The sequence below is a fragment of the Diuraphis noxia genome, unplaced genomic scaffold, assembly GCF_037042655.1.
Source record: "Diuraphis noxia isolate RWA-SAM2 unplaced genomic scaffold, SU_Dnox_SAM2 contig0001, whole genome shotgun sequence".
NCBI classification, from domain to species: Eukaryota; Metazoa; Arthropoda; class Insecta; order Hemiptera; family Aphididae; genus Diuraphis; species Diuraphis noxia.
Window position 1 is genome coordinate 89549753 of NW_028301711.1, and position 20547 is coordinate 89570299.

The window sequence follows — 20547 nt, forward strand, 5'->3', positions numbered from 1 at the left end:
AATGCGGTGTCTATGTTGCACTTCCTTGTTACTCCACTACTTATATTATATAATGATACTCGTGATCAATAATTTGCTTTAAATGTGATAAATATAACTATTCACTTACTTTATGTGAATTAGAATGTATAATACGTATACCCTCACTGGACTGAGTACGTCTTTGATTGTATGGGTCGATGCACGTTATTTATACCTTTTGATTAGTTTACATTATCCTATCACAATTAAGTGTACATTTTCTTTATAATACACTGTTGATTCCTACTAATCGAGATTAAGTACCATCTATATTCGTATATCACATGGACAGGAAAAGATTTGATATTTAGCGGATTACTATGAGGTTAAACTGCATATGCATATATCTAGGTTTGCTTATATAATTGCAATAAAACCCCACATGAAGAAGGAGCCAGGTCAAGAAAATATCTTGTCCACTCCTTAGCTCGAGGAATATGATCAAAAATATATTTTGATAATTCAAGGTTTAATAAATAATGAAATATTAAGCTGCGCCTGGTTTATATTCTAATTATGTATCTATTCGATCTCGTTTATGTAGTTGTAGCTAAATTCCACATGATGAAGGATCCGGGACAAGAAAATATCCTGTCCGTTCCTTAGCTCGAAGAACATGACTACAAATATACTTTGATAATTCAAAGTTTAATAAACAATGAAATACCAAGCAGCGCCTAACTTATATTCTAAGCATGTGAAATAAAATACATATTCATTGGCTGGAATGGATCGTTAGATGAGCAATAGATTATAATTATTAGAATCATTATGGGATTGCATGGGTAACACAGTAAATAAAAGAATGACAGTTTTCCTGTGGTTAACAAATACAGATGAATGTACAAAAATAGACTCATACCTGGTGATAGAATGAATGCAATATTGAAAGTTAACTTCGCATAGAATAAAAACAGGTTATGATTTTAAAAAAGATTTCGGTGGCATATGGATCGTTGTCGGCGACGTGGACGTGGTGTAACGTAGACCTCCGTGATGCACTGTGTGTGTTCATTGTCTGTGCATAGCGCTTATATAGTGAATTGATTGTCTTATCTCCGCTCAATTGTTGTTACGTAATCTTAGAATGTATTGTTCATGTCTGCTGCGAGAAGCATGGTTGTGCGCTGTTATGTCGAGTTTTCGCACATTGTCGTTGGTTCTTTCGCAATATTTTTACTAAGGGCCTCGCCACACCATGCGTTTTGGCGGGTCCGGGTAAAACGCATCCGGTCGACCGGAACAACAACTTGCATTGTTTCTAATCATAGGTGCTATATTAGAGCGTTTTGTCGGGACCGGTCGATTCCTGCCGCGAACCGACCGCAACATGTTGCGGTCGGGCGGGAAACGAATCGGCAGGACAAGTCATCAAAACACATTATTTTAAATCGTGTATGCCACACTGTGCGTTTTATCCGCTGCGTTTTTTGAATATTTTACCTGGACATATTTTTTAAATATTTAAATAAATATTTATATTTTGAAAAATGGTTTTTGATACCGATAAATTTATATCATGTATCCAAAATAACCCTTCCATATGGGAAATTGGATCCAAAGATTATATGGATAAGCATATAAAACAAAAAAGTTGGAATACGATTGGTGAGTACATGTTTGAAGATTGGAGTGAGCTTGAAGAACATGCAAAAGAAAGTAAAGGTAAGGATTCTAAGTTATATTTATATTTATTAAATTGCAGTATACAATTATTATATTATGATGTCATGTAAATTACATTATTTAATACATTTATTAAAATATTTTTAAATTTAAAAATAATTTTATTCTAAAACTTATATTTTTATTTAAAAATCAAATCATGTCATATTGAAAATCTACTGCTCCTGGGCCCATAAAGTAGTTGGCAAAGTAATCCCTCACTTCAACACCATGCGAACGAGTCCCTGTTCCACGAGCTTCAATATCTTCTAAGTTGTGCGTTTCAGCATCTTCATAATTTATACCATCTCTTTTACGAACAAAGTTGTGCAGTATGCAACATGCTTTTATAATGTCATCCGTGAAATCTGGCTCCACCTGAATGGCCGTATGTAAAACACGCCATTTATTCGCGAGTATTCCAAATGCACATTCGACTGTGCGCCTTGCTCTGGATAATCGGTAGTTGAACACTCTTCGGGAATCAGTAAGGTTACGTCCAGGGTACGGTCTAAGTAAGTTTGTATGTAAAGCAAACGCTTCATCCCCAATAAACACATATGGTTGTGGGTTGGAACTTGTATTTGGTAAAGTAACTGGTTCTGGTATGTTCAATTTACCTTCATATAATTGTTTACCAAATGCACACTCCTTGAACACATTGGAGTCCCCTTCACGACCATATGAACCAACATCGATTACAACAAAATTCAAATTTGCATCAACTATTGCCATCAAAACGATAGAGAAATACTTCTTATAATTAAAGTAGAACGAACCGGAGTTGTTGGGATTTCTACACCTAATATGTTTGCCGTCTATTGCTCCTAGACAATTTGGAAAATTTGTTTTAGAATAAAATATATTTGATATTTCCACCCAATCTTCTTTGGTCGGTTTAGGCATCTCTTTAGAATTTAAAATTGACCATATCACCTTACAAGTGTCTTTTACGATCACTCCAATCGTACTTCTTCCCACACAAAAATCAAATTTTAATGCAGCGAAGCACGTACCAGTAGATAAATATCTAATAAACAAAAAATACATTATTAACAAATACATTTTGATGGGTCGCTTTTTTTAGTTTTTACATTCTAGCGTAGCAATGAATGCATTAATTTTACAATGTGTATGTTTTTTTTTATTATTTTTTTTTTTTTTGTGTCAGTGTACACGATAAGATTTCGAAATAATGATTCCATATTTTCAACTTAAGTATTTTAGATTATTAATATTTTTTTTTTTTAAATGTATGTCGATAAAAAACTTTAAAATGTGTAATACAATAGGTTCCTTGCAAGGTTTACAAGGTTTCTAAATTTTGTTAGCTAAAATTAAAAAGAAAGTTGAACGTAAATCCACAATAACGTATATGAGCGTCTGAAGTTATGATTTTGACAAAATACGTAAAAATTACGAATATTTAATTTTTTAGATTCTATAAGCCGGAGCGATGAATGTATTGATTTTAAATAATGTGTATTTTTTTATATACCTATATTATATTTTATACTTTTATTCTTTTTTGTGTCTGTCATCACTTTTTAGGATAGTAAAAGTGCTTAGATTTTCTTCAACAGTATTTTTTCTGATAAAAAAGTGAATCTAGTTAATACTTTAGGGGGTCAAAAGTAAACATTTTCCAGTAGTTTTTAAAAGCGCTGTGAAAAACAAAAGAAAAATTAAGGAATAACGGGAATTTTTACTCAAAATCGATTTTGGTTTTTGGTGTAACTCTGACTGAATGTTTATATTAGCATTTTCTATACAGCATAATATTTTTAAAACATTTTGACTTATTTTGAGCTGTTTACGGATATTTGTAGTTTTTTATTCTATAAATATCAATACAATTTTTTTATTTGTTGGGTAAAAATGCGTGAAAATATAATACTAAGCTCTGGATATATTGTTACAATAGCAATTGAAAAATATTAAAAATACATAGGCTCAATTTTTTTTTATAAGCATTTAAACTTAGAATTTTGACAAAATTTATGAAATTTAAAATTTAATAATTATTTTGTAGTTAAAAATTTATAAAATGTTCAACATTTTTATCTAAGGATGAAAAATTTTAAACAAGGCTCCACGTAAATATTCAATTTTATACTGATTTGATTAATTATTTATAATATTATAAATTAATATTATTATAGTGACCGATCTGAAAGCCAAATGGAGACATATTAGAGACCACTATTCAAAATTTATGAATCAGGGTAAAAGTGGCGATAGTGCTAAAAGAAAAAAATATGTATACGCAGAATCACTTACGTTCTTGCAGCACATAATTAAAAAAAGAAGGTAATGAATATATAAATCTAAATTATAATCTTAAGTATATTTAATATAATAAAGATATTTATTACAAACATATTTATAATGCAATCAAACTCAAAAATTTTAGATTTTTAAAAATACTTTGAAACACAAAAATAATTTTTGAGTTTTGAATTTGAATTCAAAAATAATCACAGTTTTTGTTAAAAATTACCAAAAAAATTATTCCCCTAGATCAGACCACTGCGCTGTGACACATTTTGTACCTACATAATTTTTTTTTATAAATATTTCCGGTTACGCCCCTGCAGAGTACCTAGTTAGTTTTATTTGATAAGAAATTATAAAATTTTCATAATTTTCTAATTTTTAAAAATGATCATAACACAAAATATTCATAAAAACGTACATCACTATTCACTAGTAATGACAACTAGATGAATTATTTTTTATTTGCTCATAGGACGACAGGTAATTTCGATGAAAGTGTACAAGAACAAGTGGAAAATACCGGTGGAGAAGATTCATCCTACGAGTTGGTTTTAGATAGTGAAATGATACCACCTCAATCTGACAGATATTCAACTCCAAAAAGTAAAAAACAAAATAGTTCCAAGGTACAAAAGATGACACCATTTCAAAAAGAGTTACTAAGCAATTTAGCTACTTCCGAAGAAGATGTAACTTCTGATCCTGATAAGGCATTTTTATATTCCTTATTACCCGATTATAAAAGACTAAACTATGATCAAAAAACAGATTTTCGTCTCATGGCTCTACAATATTTTAGGAACGTATCATTAGGATCTAATCAAGTACCATCAACTCCACCATATTTTAACATTAGTCAAAACACTAGTCAGAATGTCTCTATTCCAACTCAATATTCAAATATATGTCCTTCATTCAATCCCGGCATGGGGAACAATGAAAATCATAATCTTATGCCACAACCCTTGCCAATATATTCATCTAATTTCAATCCAAATGCTAAACATTCCACACCATATCCTAAAAGCTCATATACTTATATATCTGATCAATCCCAACAACCTACTACTAGTGGAGAATTGTTTGAAAAATTTTAACAGTATATGATTAATAAGTAAAATTTAAATTATACTTATTGCAATAAGGTGCGTCATTTCAGTTTTTAAATTCAAACATGACATTTTTATTTTTTTTTTATAAATATTAAAATAACAAGGTTTTATTATACAGTAAAATATTATATGTCGCTTATTATGTATTAATGACGTTAAAAAAGAATGTAATTTTTAATTTTTTAAGAACAAGAAATTGTTTCATTTTTTATATTTTATAATTAAATAACGAAGATTGTTATATTTTAATGTTATAATTTATACTATACTGTTAAATATTATTTGATCTTTGAATAAAAATAAAGTATTACATTTTTTTTTCTTATAATATATACTGTTTGTCTGTGTATTTTCATAACCTAATACAGAAATTATTTTAAAAAATAAAAATTATTATTTTTAATTTTTGATAACAAATGATTAGTGATAACTTATTAACTATTAATAATCATATACATATATCACGTTGAAAAACTTAACTTTTATACGTAATATAAAAAAAAAACTTACCTTAAAGTAATTGTTAGACGTTCCTCAGCAGATATCGGATTACGAAATTCTGTGGTATTTTTCGTTATATGTGGCCGTAGAGTTTTTAGCAACTCATCAAAACTTGAAATTGACATACGGTAATACTCATAGAATTTATCAGGATATTGTCTAATATTTTCAAAAAATGTCGTAAACTGGCCTATTTTCTCACGATCCATATTTAATGGGTGTACCCAATACCTTCGTTTTGCTTTCGGTGGATCTAATAAGCCTAATGCTTCGGCTACAGCAACAACTTTAATTTTTTGACGATTCATTTTATCTATATTTAAATGTATTTAATATAAACTAATTATATAACTACGATTGAACACATTTATAAAATACAAGTATAGTATACTTATTTATGGAGTGTTCAAAAAATAAATTAAAAATACAAAAATGTAATAATTTTGACACACTTTAATTAGGTAGGTACCTATTTAAATATTATACTCGTACCTATAACGTTATAACTGACAAGTAATATAATAAAATACTTCTGCATAAATTACGTAAGTAATCTAGGTCTACCTCAGAGAGCGTAGAGACGTTGAATGTAATGACAATTTTGGCCGTAGGTGATTGACGAATTTGGGGACTAGTGGTGGCGTTTGGAACTTGGAATGCAGTGGCGGGAACAAAAACGCATAGATGTGACATAGGCAAAATCATCCGGTCAAAACGCATCCGGTTTACCCGGACCCGCTGAAACGCATGGTGTGGCGGGACTCTAAGTGGTTGTTCTATTACGTCATGTGGTTATGCGGGTTATTGTCTTTTCTGTTTTGTATAATAATCTTAGTGCTTATGTCTTATGTGGCGTTATTTTGTCGAATGTGTGTTGTGCGCATGCATGTATAATATGCCGTATTTTGTACGTTGTCATTGGGTTTTTGCAAAAAGAAGTGTTCTGTTGGTGTTGGATCACGTGTTCATACGTGCTAATGTTATTTTTCGTTTGCATAATATTTTGCATTGATATCTGTTTGAGTGAATTTTGTACACTACGTATGCGTGCATTACTTCTCGTAGCTATGCACACTTATTGTTTTTCCGAATTTGCTATTTTAAAGTTATGATTTTGTAGGTTTCTTATAGTTTTTATATCTGGTCAGACCTGTAAAAAATACTTTTAAAAAGTATTTGAGTAAATACTCAAATACATTTTTTTTTAAGTATTTAAAATACTACTCAAATACTTCAGTTGTATAGTATTTCAAATACTACTCAAATACTTTTTTAAAGTATTTGGAATACTTTTCAAATACTTTTTGTTTTTAAATTAGATTTCTAATTAACGTAATATAAACACAAAGTAAGTTAATAATCAATTTAATTTTATTAATCAATTAAATAAATGTTTATTACATTTAAAAAACATTATGTATTCAAAATTTTGGTCCGTCATACTGCTTCTTTTTTTTGTCATGGTGTCAAAATGTATATTATTCCCGTAATCCCGCATAACTATTAAGGCAGGCATTGTATGAGATATTATCATTTATCAACAGTTACTCATCTAGTTAGTAGTTATCTAATAATGCAAAAGGAAATATTATTATTAAATATCTATTTTTAGAAACCTTTGGGTTTCGAGTTTTTCGACAAACACTGAAACACAGAGACAGAATATTAAATAAAACTATTATTCAATTATTGTAGTTGGCAATAATATTTTTTCAGCCAAATATTTCGAATAAAAATAAATTGTTCGGAAAAAAACCAAAGTATTCAATACAAATAAGTACTCAATACAAAAAAAAGTATTTAAAATACCATTCAAAATACTTTATGCTGAAAGTATTTAAAAAGTTATTCAATACTTAAAAAAGTATTTGAATACTTTTACTCAAATACTTTACAGGACTGTATCTGGTACATATATGTAATTGTTGTGTATCATTTTTGATGCTGTATTCTTCCGATTTGCGTCATGATGTTATATTGTTGCTTTTTGTCTTCCTTGCTGTATAATGCTGTCTGTGCAGTCGTACGTTGAGGTTGTGTTCTGATGTTCTACCTTTCTTATCTATAATTTTGTTTTTACCTTAGATACCTAGTACTCATTTTATTTAATACTCTATTAGTAAAATAACTTACTCCCTACATAATAATGTCTGTATCAATTAGTAATAATTGTAGTAAATGCGATACAATGTTTGCTGAACTTGATCCCCAAGTTAAATGCGATGGTTGCAATGCTGTTGTACACAATAAGTGTTCGGGCCTTACGGCAAGTGAGCTCAAATGCTTATCACTCAAAAATAGGAATTTAAAATATTTCTGTGACGCTTGCAGTAATGGTCTACGTGAAATCCCAGAACTGAAGCTGTTGATAAACAGTCTATTAGCCGAGGTTAGTGAACTTAAAAACTCGTCAGCCAAAAATCAATCTCGTACTGAGGAGTTCATAATACATGAAATCAACGAACGAAATATAAAGGCTTCTAATTTAATATTGTATAATGTTCTGGAATCTACATCAAGTGTTATCACTGATAAAATTACGCACGACTTTAATCAAGTTAATGACGTTATCAACTCTATTATGAGCAGCGATAATGTGGTCAAGCCTATTAAATTAATACGTCTTGGTAAATTTGGACAAAACTATTCTCGCCCAATTAAAGCCGTATTTGGTTCTCCTGCTGAGGTTTTTGATATTTTAAAGTCAAAGAAAATATTATCAACTCTACAGCCGCCTTCCACAATTGGTATCAGCTCCGATCGTATTCAACAAAGGAATTACATGAAATCGTTACGTGAAGAACTCGAATTTCGTAGATCAAAAGGCGAACCTGAATTGATTATTAAATATCTTAAAGGTATATCGACTATAATTTCAAAGTTTAATCATTCTAATAACAATTCAGTAGAATTTTTATCTTAAATATTTTTTACCAAAATGTCCGAGGCCTTTTAACGAAATTACCTTTCTTACGCACATCTTTACTTAATGTTAATTGTGATGTTTTTAATGTTTTTAATGTTTTTAACTTGGTTAAATAATGATACATTTGATGCGGAACTTGGTTTTTGTAATTATACTGTTTATAGGAATGATCGTGATTTGTCTTTAAGGAAAAAACGTGGCGGAGGAGTCTTAGTTGCCATTCATAATAGAACTAAGTGTGAACAATTACGTGTTTCAATAATTGTAGGCATAGAGCAAATTTTTTGAAAAGTTAGGATAAATAATATAAATATAATTTTAGGTTGTATTTAAATACCACCTGATGCTAATAATGAGACATATTCTAGTCACTGCGAGGTAGTTGAGACACTCTACAACAATTTTCCTGATTTCTATTTCATTATCCTAGGTGATTTTAATTCGAGCAATTTCGACTGGTCTATTGACCCGACCTACCAAGGTCATAGTTCGGCGAGTATAACATTTAATAGTTATATACACTTTTTAAATTTAAAACAAAAAATCACATAAAAAACCAGAATGGCAGAATTCTTGATTGTATTATGATTAATGACAACGTTGAAATTATTTCTTTAAATCACTCATCAGAGTCCCTTATCCCTAAAATTGATTACCATCATCCACCCTTAGACATTTTTCTCATGTTTGTAAATTCAAATTTCAATCCTACTTCTGAATATCCTATTATATACAACTTTAACAAATGTGACTTTAATGAAATTTCTAATTTCCTCTCAAATATTGATTTTGAATCTTATTTAAATAATACAATTTTTTCTATGGATGAAATTGTGACAAAATTTTACGAAATTATTCATCACACTTTCAGTTTATTTGTCCCCAAAACCAAAATTTTCAAAAACTATTCTCCAGTATGGGCTGATGCTAACCTTAGAAATCTTATTGTTGAAAAAAAATTAGCACACAAAAAATTTAAATTGTGCCCTTCGCTTGGAAACTATTTAGAATTTTCTCGCCTTCGTAAAGAATGCAAAATCTTAACTTCTAAAAATTATTCTGATAATTTACGTCATATTGAAAATAGTATTCAAACAAATATTAAACCTTTTTGGAAATATATTAATACTTTAAAGAAAAATGTTTGTAATATTCCCGAATCAGTAAAATTCAAAAATTCATCGTCTTCAAATATTCAGGAAAATGCTCAGTTTTTTGCTGATTTTTTTTCTAGTGTTTTTGACTCTGACTTGTCAAAATCATTTGTACATAATCAACCTTCCGGAGACTTTTCAAATAATATACTAAATCTCAGTTCATGGTATATTAACAAAAGTGAAATTTATGAGTATTTGAATTCATTAGATACTAACTCCGCTACAGGCCCCGATGGTGTTCCTTCATCTTTTTTTAAAGCTTGTGGTTCAATATTAGTTAATCCTTTATATTTAATGTTAAATAAATCTTTAACTATTGGTTATTTTCCTAACATTTGGAAAATGTCTTTTGTGACCCCGATACATAAATCCGGTGACAAACACGATGTCATGAATTATAGACCTATTTCTAAGTTGTCAATAATTCCAAAGATATTTGAAGCAATTATCACTAAAAAATTATCTTAAATTATTTCTCCGTACATTTGCATAAATCAACACGGCTTTAGACCGAAAATGTCAATTTCCACCAATCTCTTGCTTTACCAATCTAAAATTTTAAATTCTTTCAAAAACCATATTTAAGTTGATTCCATATACACCGACTTCCAAAAAGCTTTTGACAAAGTCAACCACAAATTACTTCTTAAAAAAATATTTAATATTGGTTTTAATGGAATTTTTTTAGATTGGATTGAATCTTATCTTACTTGCCGCACCCAAGCAGTAAAGTTATCTCTTTTCACTTCAAATTATTTTAGTGTGTGTTCGGGAGTCCCTCAAGGTTCTCATTTAGGTCCTCTATTGTTTATATTATTTATAAACGATTTACCCACAATTCTTGATTCTTCAGTAAACATTTTATTATTTGCCGACGATGCAAAATTATTTTCACCAGTAGAATCTCTCTCTGATGCAGTAAATTTACAGTCTAATTTGGATAAGCTTGTAAGTTGGAGCAAATAAAATTGTTTACCATTAAACATCAATAAATGTAGTATAATTACTTTCACACGCCTTCATAAACCTATTTTATTTAATTACTCAATAGACCATAAAACGCTTACAAGAGTCAATCATATTAGGGATTTAGGAATTTTACTTGAAGCCAATACGTCTTATTCTTCACATATAAATATGATAACAAACAAAGCTTTTAAAATGTTAGGCTTCATTTACAGAAACACAAAAATTTTCAAAAATATAATCTCGATGAAAATGTTATACTTCTCACTTGTAAGGTCTCACTTAGAATTTGGCTCTATGGTTTGGTTACCCAATTAAGCTCTCTACATAAATCAGTTGGATAATGTTCAATATAAATTTCTAAAATTAACCTGTAGTAAATTAAATTTAACCAGGGACCGTGACTCATATCACTTTCAGTCAACCCATTTGGGGGTGTCTTTATGTGAAATTAGAAGAAGTGTCGCAGACTTGATGTTCTTATACGATTTACTGAATGGTAACATTGATTCCTCCGAACTTCTTTCCATGGTTGGTTTTAACTTTAGAAATCACGGTACCAGGTCACATAATATATTCGTCGTTCCATCTTACACCACCAACTATAGTTCCGCATCATTCTTTCCCAGAGTACTTACTTTGGCTAATAGTGTCGCTTGTAAAATTGACTTCTTTTTTATGTCACGTCAAGTTTTTAAACATAATGTTTATTTAGCATTACATCCTGTGTAAATTAATTTAAATTTACCAAATTGCAGTGTATTCGCTGTATTATCTAATTATATCTGTATTATATATTTCTGATTTTTTTTTCCATGTTTATATTTTTTGATAAAATGTTACATAGCTTATTAAGTTTACTTCTATTATCTACTGTAAGTTTTACATTGTAATTTTTTTTTACGCTGTATTATTATCAAAATGTTTTAAAGGGTTCTTACCTGTTTATTAATAATAATAATAATAATAATGTTTTAGTAGTGGTATTTTGTCGCTTAGGGAGGTGTTATATTGGTACTTATTTGTGGATTGTGTGTTGCTGAACTTCTGTTATGTGTAACACTTCTGAGTTATGTATTATTGATATTATTATGGCCAATGTGTATGTGTTTGATGTTTTAATTGTGTACGTTACAAATCACAGTTCAGTTTAACTACGTGTTTCCTGTGTGTTGTTTTTGGTATGATAATATTCCGATTTACGTCATGACATATTGGTGCTATGTTTGTTTTATTTTGTGTAAAGTTTTAGTAAGAGTATTTTGGCACTTGTGTCAAAGTTTTAATTGAATATTGAGTTTGTACACTTGAGTTAGTATTACTATATACATTATAGTCTTTTTTTGATGCGATTGTATTTCGGTTGCGTAATATTTTCTTATCTCATTATTTTTCTATAGCCAAATGTGATCTTTGCTTGAGAGGCGATGTCTGGGAATGTTGGTTACGTAATATTATCTTGTATTGCGTAATAAATTAAAATTATGTTTTAATTTAAATTGCGTTTTAATTCTAACTCCTATGTATGATCACATTATGTCTATATTCATTCTGTAATTTTATTTAAAGTATCATATGGTGTATAATTCGTATATTACATATTGCACGGAAGTTATTTTTCACCGTGTCCCCAAGGAGTATTTACAAGTATATAATTAATTAACAGATAAAACATATAATATATATAGGTATTGTATACAGTATGAAAATTAAAAATTAAAAAAAATTTACATTTTATAATTTTTTAGTTTTTTTTTTATGTAGATGTTGAGAGGGTTTGTGTGGAAAAGAAATGTTTATATGGTTAGTTGGTTATGTTGGAAACAAAAAACAATAAGTTGTTTTTGTGATTATCGGTGTTAATTTGTAATGCCTAAGTTTGAGTTGTGTTTTTGCTAAATGTGATTTTGTTTTTGTTAATATAGTTTTGCCGGGGATGAATATATTTATGGGATCAGATTGATGCTGTGATTTTTTTTTGTTAATTATAATGCGATTGAATTGATATCGAAAGCGTCTAATAGAGGATTTTTGTCAGATTGTGTGTAAAATAAAGTACGTCACCTGCGCCTTTTTTTACTTCCACTTTTTGTGTTTTGGTGTTTTGGCATGTGTTTCTGTCATCGGGTGGCAGCTTGTGGCGGTTGATATTGTGGTTGTGATGGGGGGTGGAACTTCATTGATCGGCAGTGATGTGGCTGTGGTTGCAGGCGTAACAGATGCATTCTTGTCCATGGCGGCTGTGGGTTGTTCTGTTGACATCGGTCATTTTGTTGATGGTAAGGATGTTACTTCGATTGTTGTGGGTGGAGCTGAAAAAGTGTTATTTGTTGCCCTAAGGATTTGTTCTGTTAAAATGTCCTTATATTGCGTTCTTCTGGCCTCGGGCATGTCCTTTTCGATGAATTAGATTGGTTAACCCAGGACTACATACCTGGCTATGGACAATATCCATGGCCCACAATCGTGGTTGTTATATTGTGTCGGTGTGGCACCATGGAATGTTGTCTAAGTAGATGGCTGTAAGCCCAGGTCCATTTTCCAATCGTGAAAAATTTTTTTTTGTGTGTCCAATATAGTGTGATATTGCTTGTGTTTTCCATCGTAGATCCCTATGGTCCTGTCTGATATTGATGCCGATGCCACTGCCAATATCCAATGTCTTCCACTTTCTTATACCATTAATTCCTTTTGTGTAGTATTTTTTGAGAAAATCTACACACAGGAAGTATGATGTGTCCTCCTCCTTAGTCAGGATCTTGAGATAATTTTCAATTATTTCGGGATTGTACCAGTGCACATAAAAGTTTTGAGATGTTCCGGTTATGGTGTTCGCGTTTATTCGGTTTGTCAGAGTCGACTGAAGTAGGATCATTTTTGTGGTCCATTATTTTCATATTGATTTGGTTATTGAAATTTGCAGTAGGAATACCTTTTTTGGTAACATGTAACATGGTACAATGTTTTAGCTATTAAGATAGTGTTTGACCATTGATAATTCAGGTAGCTGTTGGTTTAATTTCTGTATTTTGTAATGTTTTACCGAATTTCGTTTTGTTTGTTGGCCCATCTGGTAGTAATATTATTAGTATGTGTGGTCTGGTGGTCAGAAGTCGAGGGTTATGATGGGTTAAGTAGCTATATGTTGTTTTTGTATTTCGGGCTCGTATTTGATATGTTATTATTTATTACGTTTTGATGTTGTTGTATTTCGTTTTTGAAGTTTTTACTTGGGTTAAATAAATGGTTTTTTATTGCTGACTGTGGATGTGTGTTTTTTTATATTATGAGATATTTATGTGTTGGTTGCAATTTATGATGAAATTTGTCGTAATGATAAATGACGTAAACTAGGTTTTTCTACGTGTCATTTATACTGGTGTAATATCTTATGTAAGTGTATCTTAGTGACTTTTTTTTTGTTATAAGTGTGAATCCCCTTTTATTGTATATAATATTTGTGTTCTAATAAAGTTAACTAAGAGTTACTAGAGTCCCTTAAATGTAGCTTAAATTGTACTATTAAGTATTCTATAATTCCCTTTATTTGTTATATATTTTGAATATAATTGATACTTATAATGTTTCTTCTGATATTATCTAATATTTACCTTTTTTTTTTTTTATCATATGTTGTTGTTGCTACCTTAAGCGTAATATATTCTCAACAGATCCTCATGTTTATAGCCAAAATACCGTTATTGACAGATATACCTTTTAACCTCTACCATAACATCTCTTTGCCAATAACTGTTGCACCCGGAAAAATAGTGTTAATAAAGCCGGATACCCAATATTTAGCAGTAAGTTTAAATAGTGAATTCCATTTTAGTTTAACAGAATCTCAGTACATAAATTGTAAAACATTGTTTTCTTAAAAATTATGTGTAGGGCTAGAATTTATGTCTAAACGTGTGAAAACAGATAATTTTGAGGTATCCCTTGTGCAATAATCCAGAAAAACTGTCCGACATGTGTAATCTCAGATACTTGAGTATGAATACCGCCATATGGCATAAGCTCCAAAATCAAAACTCGTGGTTATATTATAGTAACCATCAGGTAGTCACGGTTACTTGTCGTCAAGACTCGTATAAAATAGTATTAACTGGTGTAGGAAAATTTGAGATCCCTGATTATTGCGTAGTCTACACCGACTACTCAATACTCACGCCGATTAGGAATTTAAGAACACAGATTCATAAAGATTTCATACCCAAAAGCTCGAATCTCAATTATTCTATACAAATAAAGAAAATCATTGAATATCACGAACCGCAGAAAATCGGTAATCACGTGTCTCATACAAATTTCAATAAATTAGCTCAGGAGCTAAATCAATTGGATGAATTATACAAGGATACCACTGAAAACATTTTTGTGAAACCAGAGCATCATATTGTATTACAATATGTTATTGTAATTATTTTAGTCATCATAAGTTTGTATTTAATAATTAAATTTCGATGTAATATACCGAAAATATATTTACCCGAAATTGCAGAACCTCACGTAAAAAATGAAATTGTACAGCCTCGCACGGCCTTGGCCTACAGTCTCTCAGAATTAAATACTTGATTAAGCTTAGGAGAAAAATGGTAACTATTTAGCCACAATTTCTCAAACAAGTTGGGGGGGTGTTATAAACCCATTTCATAATAGTTATTTAATTAAATCATAGTATAAGCAGTTTTTACTATATATATGTATATCTGTCTATATTATTATTATACATATGTATCCGCGTACCCGTGGGAACGAGCACGACGACAGCATAAGGCATTCCGCTGTGTGGACAGTTTTGGAGCCACAGCGGGCCGGCCGACCGTGCTCGTCCCCAAGGCACGGGTAGTTGTTGTCAAGCCAGCAGAACATCCAGAGCATCCACAAATCCGTATATTTTTGTATTTAACATTGCGTTCAAATAAAGTATAGTGGTTAACCACCTCACTGCGTGTTGCAATAAATTATTTAGTTGTGTAGACGTACATAACACGAGCTATGTTTCCATATTGTAGCATTGCTTGTAACTTGCTGTATTGAATATTGATTGATGGATGGATAAATGATTGAAATTGAAATTACAAATGTGATGTATTGTTTGATGTAATGTGTAGGCAATTATGGTATGTGTTTTTGTTGGTATAAACCATGTGATTATTGGTCATCGTTGTTGTAATTATTAATTTTGTATTTATGTTGTATGTATCTGTAGGTAATCTTATGTTTTTTTTTGTATTTTTTATGAAGTTTGTATAAGTGTTTAGTTTTTTTTTGTGTTGACAATAAATTGTTTTATTCTAGCTTGAAGCGTTTGTTTTTCAGTTCTTCTATTGATTGTCTGTAACAAGGACATTTGTCATTTCTAATAAGAGTTATGCAGTCTATGTGAAATTTGTGGTTGCAGTCAGTTATTATGAGTTGTCTTTCGGAATCAAGGTATATTGGACATATTATTTCTTTTTGATTAGGGGTAGGTATGAATTTTTTGAATGGTGCTGCTTGGGGTATGACTATTACTTCACGGTCAGTATTTAATAATATTTTTTTATGTGGAAAAAAAGTTATTTAAGATAAGAATTATTATTCTATTGTGTTTGCATGATAATTTCCTTAATGAATTGTTGATGTTTATTGTTTCTTATATATTGTATGCACATTATAATTCAATTAAGTTTTTGTGAAGTTCTAGTTTTGTTTGCATTTCGTTTGCAAAATAATATTAATAATTTTTCGTTTAAGTTAAGGTTTGATAATTGACTGTTACTGAAATTTAATATTGTCAAATTCACAATCCAGTGCTTTCAGGTTTTTGTTGATAATTAATTAATTTATATTATTGTTTGTATTTATCAGTGTTTTTAATGTTGTGCATTTAGACACATCTAGTTTGGTGCTGTCAAAGTGAGTTATTGTTAGTTTTCTGAGTGTGTCTGATTTTAATACTAAGTTTGTATAACTTCTTTCAGGGTATTCGAAATTCAAACTTAGTTCTGTGCATGCAGTGGAGAATTCTTGAATTGAAGGATCAGTTTTCTGTCTGTACAACTTTTTACCGGTGCTATTTCTGTAGGTTTTGTCTCTTCACTTGAATCTGATATGACCCTTTGGAAGTATGGTTTCAAATGTCTTATGAACGACATCTATTGTTAGTTTATTATTTAGTATAAGTTCTATCATATAATTTACGTCGCTAATTTTTGAAATAATTTTGTAAGGGACTCTATATTTTGGCGCTAATTTGAGGGTTTTATTTGGTTTTTGGAAAGGGAATATGACTAATACTAATTGGTTTGGTTCATATGTTGTGAGTTTATGTGATTTGTCATGGTTTAATTTTTGTACTTCTTGAGCTTTTTTATGTACTCTGGTACATACGCTTTCTCTGACCTGTTTTAATTCCTAAAGTGATTTTTTTATATAATAAGCAGATAGGTTTTCGGAATTATCTATGTCTATTCCTATGTTAGCGCTGAAGCCGTGTAATAAATAATATGGACTGTAACCTGTGGATATTTGAGGTGAGTTATTGAGGCTAAATATTTTATAAGGAAAATAGAATGACCACTTTGATTGGTTGTTGTCTTTTATATAGTGTCTTATTGCTTGGCATATAGGTAACTCCGTTGATTCTTTCAGTGAAGCCTTGTGATTGAGGTGCATAGCTAGACGAGAATATCAGTTTTATTCCAAAGTTTGTACATGTATCATTTAGGATTTTATTTCTGAAATGTAGTCCTCTGCCTGAAGTGAGGCATCTGGGGACACCATATTGTGTGATGTATTGTATTAGAAATTTCGCTTCTGTATTAGCATCTGATATTATTGTGGCCTTAAAATACAGCCAATGAGAGCTGATTGTATGAACATACTTATCATTTTTTACCATTCTAGAAAATTCTAGAAATAATTTAGTTAATAAATACAGACCACACAGTGGAATTTTTTGTCATTCGCTGTATGCATATTGCCTATATAGACAGTCAACACCCGTCCAAAATGTTCTACAACAATAATGAATTGATGTAAAATATTCGTGGACAGTGAAAACTAGCAAATAAACAGCTTACCAACACCTACAGCTCGGCATAAAGGATCTCAAGAATTAGTCACAGTACTTTTCGAAATTTTCTGTAAATAAATGTGAAGTGATACTTATACAGAAAACTAGATTGGTGTCAGTGTCTTAATCTTCAACATCTGGATCCAAGAACGGTGAGTGACCAAAAATATTATCTTACTCACATTATTCTATTTTTGTTTAACCATATTTATTCTATATTTATCTATATTTATCTACATTTATCTAATAACAAAATAAGACCTTAAATTATTAATTAACATATTTCACTTATTAAATATAAATAAAAAATGAAACCTAAACTAAAAAATAATAAATCATTAAGTTATAAAAAATTAAATCATTTCTATAACCTAGAGGATTCAATTTTTAAAGAACAAACTAACAACTCAATAAACAATAGACAAGATTTAATAGAAGTAACTAATTTAAGAAATCAATTTTCAACAAGATTCAATATATATGATGCTATATTTACTATTAATTTCAAAGAAGGTTTAACAGAAAAAATTCAATCAGCAAATAAAAATAGTTGTAAAACAGTAGTAAAAGGATTTACTTTAAATTATCAAAATCTACAAAAGTTTAATGGTGAATCAATGATAAAATTAATTGAAGAAAATAACAGAGAAAATAGTGTTGAATTAGAATACAATCAAATGTTACCAGACAAACTTAGTAAAAATATAATTAATAAAAAAACTACAAAAAAATTCACATTCGATTATGACAAAAGAATAATATTATCAAATTATGACACAGTACCGTATGGGTATAAATTAAGTTAATTTAATCAGAATATTACCTGTGGCTGGAGTATGTCTATGTGTATTATAACATGTTTAACTTACTTAATAAATCCTGATTTTAATTTTTTGCATAACTTACATCTTGCAGACAACCTTTTCCTATTATGACTAGATTTTATTATAAGTGGATTAACATTATCTGTTTTTTGTTTACACTTAAAGCAATATAATTTATTCATTTATGAGTAAAATAATTGATTGGATAAAATAAAATAGATAATATTAATACTTGTTGCTGTTATGATAATAGTGAGGTTAGATATTAATTTCAGTGCATACTGTGCATCCAGGGGTCATTATAATAATAATGATAATTGTAATTGTTCTTCATAAACTGTACTTTCTATATCATAAATTTTATAATAAACAACATTTGATTTAATAACATTTTCAACTGTAAATATTTCCTTAGACCAATTTGTTTTTAATTTATTTCTATATAGGTACATCAATTATTGATGATAACCTAACCCTATCATTTATTTCAAATTTAGGCTTAGAATTACTAATATCATAGTGATAAACAGTAGACAGAAGATCATTTTCATTTTTCTTACTTACATCAGCAGGTTTCATTTTTATTGTTCTATGGTATGTATTATTATATGTCTTAATAATCTTTGGTAATAATTCAGTAATCCATACATTGTTTAAATAAAGTACTTTTTTAACTTATCACCTAATGTTCTGTTAAAACGTTCTATTATAGATGCCTTTTTATCAATACCTGTACTATACATGGTTATGTTATATTTAATTAGTATTTGTTTTAAATCTTTATTATAGAATTCCTTATCTACATGTAATTTTTTAGGTACATTATGATTAAATATTTGTGAAAATGCCTCAGATACTTCCAATCCACTTTTTGTTTTCAAAGCTACAGAATAAACTTTTTTAGAAAATGTATCAATAACATTAAGAATATACTTAAAAGTTAAAACCATTATTATCTTTATACAATGTCTTATGATTATGATTAACTTTAATTTCATTATATTTATTCCTTAAATTATAATTGGGATCACTATTTTTAGATTTTGGTCTATAAAAACAGTACAAATCAGCTTGCCAAGTATCATTTATACCTCTTTGTATAAAATGTCTTGTATCAAAATTTTTTCTAGCTGGTTTAAATAATTCATAAGCTTCTATAAGTTCTGGTGACTTTGATATATTATTCTTATTTGTATTACATATTTTACATACTGATAATCTCCTATATTTATTATTTTTTAAAATAAATTCAGGAATACCTATACTTCTAGTTTGTGATTTACATTTTTTGCAATAATCCATTTATTTAAGATATATATATATATTTTATATATTTTCTCTAATTGTGTTATTTGGGAGATCATAGAAAAACTCTGAACCAGATACTAAACAAATATAACAAATGGTATTAGCAGGTACATCTTAATTAAAATCTGCATGTAAGACAATGCTTGTTTTAGATCCAGAAATCTCTGATGGCTGCCTACTCATATTAATTACAAAAAATGGTCTGGTACCTATCTTTAAATTGTTGTGGAGTTATATACATTAAAGACAAATCTCGGTGTAATCTATTATAAACGTGTTTATAATCCATCAACATATCATAAGCAATATTAAATTTTTCTTTTTTAAAATCTAAATCTTCCGGATATCTATAACTATCAATATCAAGCCAAATATTTTTTAAATTACAATTATTAAACTGTATTGGATCTCTTAATTGATTATCTAGCTTATCTGTTTGGAAAGCTATGATAGCAAACAAAGGATTATTAATATTTCTATACATATTTGTTATGTCTTTAGTTAGTGTTTAACCACTAATATTTCTTTCTTCAATACATTGCCATGATTTAAATCTAAACATATATTAGTTTCTTTTAGACAGTAAAGTTAATTCATTTATCAACTTAGTTTTATTCAAATCATCATAAGTCACAATTGGAATCCTAATATTAAATTCATCAATAACAATTTTTCCAACACTAGCTAGATCACCTTTTTCATTTTTATCTCTAAATAAAGCATCATT

At 29.4% G+C, this 20547-nt stretch overlaps 2 protein-coding genes across 2 annotated transcripts; both read left to right on the forward strand.

Annotated features, from left to right (window-relative positions):
* The first annotated feature begins 1207 nt into the window (after nucleotides 1-1207).
* On the forward strand, nucleotides 1208-5403 carry LOC149062377 (uncharacterized). The gene is made up of 3 exons (XM_089216254.1): nucleotides 1208-1686; nucleotides 3849-3996; nucleotides 4436-5403. The coding sequence occupies exons 1-3, from the start codon at nucleotides 1512-1514 to the stop codon at nucleotides 5058-5060; spliced, it is 948 nt and encodes a 315-aa protein (XP_089072380.1). The 5' UTR covers nucleotides 1208-1511; the 3' UTR covers nucleotides 5061-5403.
* Nucleotides 5404-9086: 3683 nt separating this feature from the next.
* LOC149062378 (uncharacterized) lies at nucleotides 9087-11357 on the forward strand. The gene is made up of 4 exons (XM_089215305.1): nucleotides 9087-9588; nucleotides 9667-10032; nucleotides 10246-10607; nucleotides 11046-11357. The coding sequence occupies exons 1-4, from the start codon at nucleotides 9087-9089 to the stop codon at nucleotides 11355-11357; spliced, it is 1542 nt and encodes a 513-aa protein (XP_089071431.1).
* Nucleotides 11358-20547: the final 9190 nt, after the last annotated feature.

Excerpts from the sequence above, each read along its gene's own strand:
- LOC149062378 (XM_089215305.1), top strand. The coding sequence starts at position 9,087 with ATGATTAATGACAACGTTGAAATTATTTCTTTAAATCACTCATCAGAG. Across the intron at positions 9,589-9,666 it reads TTTACGTCATATTGAAAATA|TAAAATTCAAAAATTCATCG; the intron begins GTATTCAAACAA and ends TTCCCGAATCAG. Across the intron at positions 10,033-10,245 it reads GACCCCGATACATAAATCCG|TTGATTCCATATACACCGAC; the intron begins GTGACAAACACG and ends ACCATATTTAAG.
- LOC149062377 (XM_089216254.1), top strand. The coding sequence starts at position 1,512 with ATGGTTTTTGATACCGATAAATTTATATCATGTATCCAAAATAACCCT. Across the intron at positions 1,687-3,848 it reads ACATGCAAAAGAAAGTAAAG|TGACCGATCTGAAAGCCAAA; the intron begins GTAAGGATTCTA and ends ATATTATTATAG. Across the intron at positions 3,997-4,435 it reads CACATAATTAAAAAAAGAAG|GACGACAGGTAATTTCGATG; the intron begins GTAATGAATATA and ends ATTTGCTCATAG.